Source organism: Musca autumnalis, unplaced genomic scaffold, assembly GCF_047663935.1.
Source record: "Musca autumnalis isolate F117 unplaced genomic scaffold, ASM4766393v1 scaffold_1, whole genome shotgun sequence".
Taxonomy (NCBI): Eukaryota; Metazoa; Arthropoda; class Insecta; order Diptera; family Muscidae; genus Musca; species Musca autumnalis.
Window position 1 is genome coordinate 216,926,026 of NW_027411644.1, and position 7,020 is coordinate 216,933,045.

Sequence of the window (7,020 nt, forward strand, 5' to 3'; positions counted from 1 at the left end):
ACTTAAAGGAGCCATTGTGAGAAAAGAAATACCAAACGATAATATATCGTTTATCTATTACAAATTACTGAACACATCTTTTAAAACGATAACAAACATATTATAGAGCGTTTACACTATTAAAAAAAAATCGATATTAATAAAATTGATCATACAAAACAAATTGTACGTTATACAAAAAAACATAAATTTTATAAAAATCATAGAAACGAACGTTAATAAATTTAAATTTCAAATTAACGGAAAAAGTCTTTTAAGTTCATAACATCCCGCCGCCCGTGAATCGATCGGGAGATTCACCACTAACATCCAGGACTGCTAACTTTGATGCTGGACGACGTAACTTGCCTGCCGATGTTTTCACCACTGCCGAACGAACTTGACCATCAGCCGCTGTACATACTTCCACCACCACACCTCGCTTCCATTCACCACGGGCCACATTACTATCACATACAACAACAACATCTCCAACTTTAATTGGTGGTACAGGATGAAACCACTTTGTCCGCCTTACTAGATCTGGAAGATATTCCTGTATCCACCGTTTCCAAAACGTTTGCTTCATTTGTTGTAATATGTGCCACTGCTTTCGTAGACAGATGTTTTCATTTACTGTTGGTGTTTGAATAAAATTAGGACCACCCACCAAAAAATGGTTTGGGGTAAGAGGCTCACTGTCTTCGCTCTCAATTGGTAAATGCGTCAATGGACGAGAATTTACTAAATTTTCTGCTTCGATGAGTAAACTATTTAACGTCTCCACTTGAGGAGATTTTTCTTTCAGGGTGAAAGCCAAAACGTTTTTTACAGCACGCACCATCCTCTCCCATGCTCCGCCAGCTGAGGGGTCCGCTGGATTATTAAATACCCACTCTATGCCACGACGTGTACATTCGTCGCCAATTTTACCAGAATCAAAAACGAAGCTTTCCTTACTCGCTCCAATAAAGTTGGTACCTCTGTCGCTCCTAATACGCACAGGAACTCCTCTTCTATTTATGAAATTTCTTAGGCAAAGAATGACAGCATCTGTTGATAAATCTTTCGCAAGCTCGAGATGAATTGCTCTCGTAGTTAGGCACGTGAATAGTGCGACCCATCTCTTTTCACTACGTCTGCCCAATGAAACTGTATATGGGCCAATAAAATCAACTCCGGTATATGAGAATGCTCTCACAAATGGTATGACACGATCTTCGGGAAGTTGACCCATTAAAGGAGGCCTTGGAACTGCACTACGATTTTTACAAAGTTGACAATTTTTCTTTGAACTTCTTACCAGTTGTCTTAACGAAGGTATCCAAAATTTGGTCCGAATAGCTGCACAAATGGATTCCTGATTTTGGTGAAGGAAATCTTCGTGGTACTGTTTGACAACCAATTTTGTGATCAAACTATTTTTTGGCATAATTATTGGCTTTCTAGTAGAAGGTCCAACGCAGGTTGCATTATTAATGCGTCCGGAAATTCTTATTAAACCATCATCGCCTAAACACGGATTTAATTCAAATATTGGGCTCTTTTTGGAAATACGACGACCCATTTTTAAAGCTAGGATTTCATTTTTAAATTCTTCTTCTTGTGCCCGTTTACACCAGTATATTTCAGCATTTTTAATCTCCTGAGGAATTAAATACGGCTTCTAATTTAAAGAAGTTTCGCCTTCAAAAGAAATACTCCTTTTAAAATTATTAATTGCTCTGTATAACCAAGCTGTTTTGCGCAGCAAGCTGTAATATTTGGTTTTCTCATCATATGGAAACATACAATCACTCACCGTAGTAGTTGCTATGAATTTTGTTCGTATTTCAGGATCTTTTTTAAATTGTTTAATATCCTCAGGAAGAAGCGGCCAATTAACTGGATCCATTTTTAAAAAATCTGGTCCCTTTAACCATCTCGAAACCTTACCGGAAAATTGACAAGGTCTCGTCGCATCGTCGGCTGGATTTTGTGACCCGGGAATCCATCTCCATTCTTCCACTTTTGAATATTCTAAAATTTCTGCAACACGATGTGAAACAAATTGTTTATAAATTCTGCAGTCAGATTGGATCCATCTGACAACAGTCTTCGAGTCTGACCAGAATGTTATTTTATTGTGCTTTATATCATGACTGGCTACTATGGCTTCCTTCAATCGCACTCCCAAAACAGCAGACTGGAGTTCAAGCCTGGGTATTGACAGGGGCCTTAATGGTGCACATTTTACCTTTCCGGCTACAAATTTAATTTCCACCTGGTCTCCACCTGTGATCCGCCAATAACAAACAGCAGAAAAAGCAACTTCACTAGCATCGACGAATACATGGAGCTCAATTTTTGTGTCTGGACTTGTGAAATTTGCAGCATAACACCTTGGAATTTCGATATACTTAACATTCTGCAACTCAGTGAACCACTCATACCATCTGCGATATATTTCAGTTGGAATTGGCGCATTCCAATCTATATTAAACCTCCATAAATCTTGTAAGATGAGCTTTGATCGAATTACAATGTTGGCTATAAACCCAAATGGATCAAAAATGGACATGGTCACACTCAGCTTTTCGTTGGAATTCGTTCACCGTCTCGAACTGCAGAAGAAAGCTTTGAAAATTTTAAATTAAAATAGAAAGAATCAGTTTTAGGTAACCAGAACAGTCCTAAAACCTTCTCACCAGTACTCTCGCCACCACAAAAATTTTTAAAATCCATTTTGTTTTCATCTCCATCCGGCACAAGCGACTCCAAAAGATCCACTGAATTAGATATAAAACTTCGAAGTTCAAAATTTGCTTCTTTATGTATTCGAATAACACTCCTGGTGACAGATAACGCTTCAGCCATTGTGTCAAAACTGTCAACAAAATCATCGACATAATGACAGTCCACAATGGCCTTATATGCTCTTGGTTCAGAATCAAAATAATTTTCAGCGTTCAAGTTTTTGACATATTGTGCACTACAGGGTGAACAGGCTGATCCAAAAATCATTGCACTCATAATATAAATATCCGGTGCCCTCGTACTGTCACCTCCTCGCCATAAAAACCTTTGTGCTGTTTGGTCTTCATCTCGAATTTTAACTCTATGGAACATTTCACGTATGTCTCCACATATACCAATTTTACCTTGACGAAATTTAAACAAAATGGAAAGAAGTGGCTTCGGTTGATATTTACAGGGACCTTTCATTAGTCTCGAGTTGAAAGACTCTCCATCGATGTTTGCCGCAGCATCAAAAACCAATCTGCGCTTACTATTTTTGTTTACATTCGTCACTACAAAATGTGGCAGGTACCAGGTGCGTTCATTCACAATAGAGGCTTCATCTGCATTCAATTTTCTGGCGTATCCCTTCGAGACATATTCATCAATTTTCTCATTATACCATTTAGCTAGTGATTCATCTTTTTTCATTTTTGTTTCAATGCCTTGAAGTCGTCTGAGCGCCACAGAATACGTATCCTTAAATTCATAATCGTCTTTCCTCCATAAAAGACCGGTTTCATATTGGTTACCAATTTTCACAGTTGTATTTTTAAGGATAGCTTCTGCTCTTTTGTCTTCCTTAGACTCGACGGGCAAAACAGGTTTCATACCAAATCCTTCAATTGAAAAATATTCAGCTACTTGCTTCTGAATATCATTATAGTCGCTGACGTCAATCACACAAACCATGTTGTCAGCTGATTCTTCATTGGAGCCAAATACAATGTTGCCCAAAAGTGTTTGGTGCACAGAAAAATTTTCATCAAGATCCATTACGTTTTGTGGTCGAACCAATCTAATGTGGGGTAATCCAATTAACAGCTTAGGGGTCACATCAAAATAATCATCAATAATAATATTTTCTAAAATAGAAAAACGTTTTTTAAAATCGGCAATATTTAGAGATTGTTTTGGTAATTTTAAATGGTTAGTAGTTCTAACATTTCTCATCTGCAAATACTCTCCATTCTTACTCGCGATTTCCACATCAATTCGCATAGACATTTCACTTGATTTTTTGCCACCAATCCAGCCTAGTGACAAATTACTATAAGGTCCACACAATCCAATCTGCTTGGCAACCTTTTCTTCCAGCAAAGAAATTTTTGACCCATCGTCAATAAATGCAATTATGTTTATGTAGCCTTTAGGTCCTCTCAATCTCACAGGTAAGTATTTAAATAGTGTTTTTTTGTTTGTATATTCATCCACTATTGTTGTTACAGATGATGTGGCATTTTCACTGTCACCCACTGTTGCTCGCTTTTCACCATTACCCATATTATTTGCATTTATATTGTTGTTGTTTTTGCCAGCTTCGTGCAGTAAACGGTTGTGGTATTTTTGGCAACCACCCACTGAACACTGCTGGCGATTATTACATTTTTGGGAAATGTGATCAGCTTTCAAACATGTAAAACACAATCGTTTTTCTTTTACCACTTTCCATCTTTCAGCTGTGGAAAAATTCTTAAATTTGCTGCAGTAATATATTAAATGTTTTTCTCCACAAACTACGCACAAATTCTTCCTGTTGACATCCGTTGTTATGGCAAAAGACTGTTTCACTTTTGCATTTTTATTCTGCAAAAAATCGGCTTTAGTGGAATCAGCTTCCGTGGCAAAAGAAACGTATGTGGCAACCTCTTGCAGCCATGTACTAAACTGGCGTATTGTTGGGTATTGCCCCAAGTTATTCAAAGAAAATCTTGCCCATTCTTCACGTTTAGATAGAGGCAGCTTGTTGACCAATTCTTCAAGCAACGTTAAATTACACAAATGCGGAGTTGCCCCTGCATTTTCCAAAAAAACGGTAAGATTCGACACCATTGTACTGTAATTTATTATTTCCGACATTTTCTTACCAGAAATTGTGGGAAATGATCGTACTTTCGCTATTTGGGATCGAATCATTATCTGCGGGCGTCCAAAATGAAATTCCAACGTTGACATCACCTGATCTACACATTCAGGGTGAATTAAATAAGCCTCCACCTTGGCCTTGGCTTCTCCTTTTAGGGCTTTTTGCAACCGCGTTAAATTTTCCAGCTTTGAATAATTGTACATACGTGTTGTTTCTCTATATGAAACGGCAAACATGGGCCACTGTTCAGGTTGTCCATTAAATTCCGGTAGGTCGTGTAATTTTCGGATAGAATTTTGCACACTTGTCTGCATAATTTGTTGCGGCACTTCCAATAAACAATTGTTGACATTACCGGCATTTTGAGTTGCAGCGAAAGTCGATGTTTGTGGCTGTGAGTATGTTGACGGCATCGTTGTATTCTGTTGCTGTGATTGTTGTAACTGCGGCTCGTAATTATTTGTTTTTTCACTGAAATTATTTTGTTGTGATTGCAGCACCACATTCGGCTGTGTTGATGTTTTTATTATTGTTGACGGCGATACTGTCAATCTCTGTGATGGTTGATCGTTTGACGTTGAATTAGGTACACCACTAAACAAATGCGTGGCGTATGACGGGTAGGATACCATTGGCGCTTGTGATAAAAGTGACGGCGGCAAATTATATGAAGCACTCTGTGGTGTGGAAAACGGCATGTAATGCAATTGTTGTTGTGTTGGTGCATACGATGGTGGACAGTATGTTTGTTGTTGTACAAGCGGCTGTGGAAAAAGAGGGTTATGTATTGAGCAGAGTTTATGTTTTGACTAAACATATGCTGATGGTCGATACTTAACTTTTGTGTCGTCGGCGTATACGGCACATCCATAGTTCTGCTGGGCATCGACGCAACACTATAATACATTGTAGTAGACGGCGCAGCTACTACATTGTGATGAAAAGTTGGCGGTTGTGATACAGCAACACTTGTCGTTGTATTGGCGGCATTTATGTACATCTGCAATGATGATTTTAAAGCACGAATTTCTTCTTTCAGGCTTTCTACGTTTTCGCCTGCGGTATTTTGTTGTTGCTCCACTATTGTTTTTTCGAGTTCACTCTCAGACGATGATGCTGACGCAGTGACTTCCGCAGGCAGCGGCTTTTTTGTATTCTCATTACCTTGAGACATCTTCTTTTGCAGTCGTTGGCTACGACGTAGCATACACTTGTTCCAGGAGAATTAATTAATACAAATATTAATTAAATAATAAAAATAATGTTACGGCTGTAACGTTTTCGAATAAGTTTCCACTATGGCAAATGGCCAACTTATTGTTTTTGTCAGAAGAATTATAATAAAACACAAACTTTGCCCTCGATTGAAATGAAACCAAACCCTTTGGCCTTTCGTTCTTTTACAAAGTCTGTTTATTTATGCGATTGTACGTTAGTTTGTACATCTGTTTGTAATTGTTGTCGGGTTGATAATATTTGATGATGTTTTATTATCTAAAATAAATGAAATTGAAATGACAATGTAAATTAAATAAATTAAATGAAATTACAAAGTAAATTAAATGAAATGATTGCGTAATCAAATATGGTACAAAGGTTGATCTTACTTAATTCTTTCTCTCTTGGCGGTTTCTCCTGGAATGACTTAAAGGAGCCATTGTGAGAAAAGAAATACCAAACGATAATATATCGTTTATCTATTACAAATTACTGAACACATCTTTTAAAACGATAACAAACATATTATAGAGCGTTTACACTATTAAAAAAAAATCGATATTAATAAAATTGATCATACAAAACAAATTGTACGTTATACAAAAAAACATAAATTTTATAAAAATCATAGAAACGAACGTTAATAAATTTAAATTTCAAATTAACGGAAAAAGTCTTTTAAGTTCATAACAGGCATTGAAGGGTGATGCTGCTGACGTATTACAGAGTATTCCCGCCGCTTCTAGGAGCAACTATGGAGATATAATGGCTGCTCTTCAACGTAAGTACGGTAGTGAACACAAGCAAGAGATCTACCGAATGGAACTGAGGGGAAGAGTCCAGAAGCCAAATGAGACCTTACAAGACTTTGCGGCTGATATAGAGCGGTTGGCGCAGTTGGCATATCCAGGAGAGACACATCCATTGGTGGACCGCATAAAGATTGAGACATTTGCAAG

The 7,020-nt window shown here is 37.6% G+C and overlaps 2 protein-coding genes across 2 annotated transcripts; both read right to left on the reverse strand.

Moving 5' to 3' along the window:
• Positions 1-259: 259 nt before the first annotated feature.
• On the reverse strand, positions 260-823 carry LOC141390374 (uncharacterized). The gene has a single exon (XM_073963287.1). The coding sequence runs from the start codon at positions 821-823 to the stop codon at positions 260-262; it is 564 nt and encodes a 187-aa protein (XP_073819388.1).
• Positions 824-3,770: 2,947 nt separating this feature from the next.
• Positions 3,771-6,664, reverse strand: LOC141389120 (uncharacterized). Its single transcript, XM_073960177.1, has 2 exons — positions 3,922-6,664; positions 3,771-3,842 (listed from the first exon to the last, which is right to left on the reverse strand). The coding sequence occupies exons 1-2, from the start codon at positions 5,539-5,541 to the stop codon at positions 3,810-3,812; spliced, it is 1,653 nt and encodes a 550-aa protein (XP_073816278.1). The 5' UTR covers positions 5,542-6,664; the 3' UTR covers positions 3,771-3,809.
• Positions 6,665-7,020: the final 356 nt, after the last annotated feature.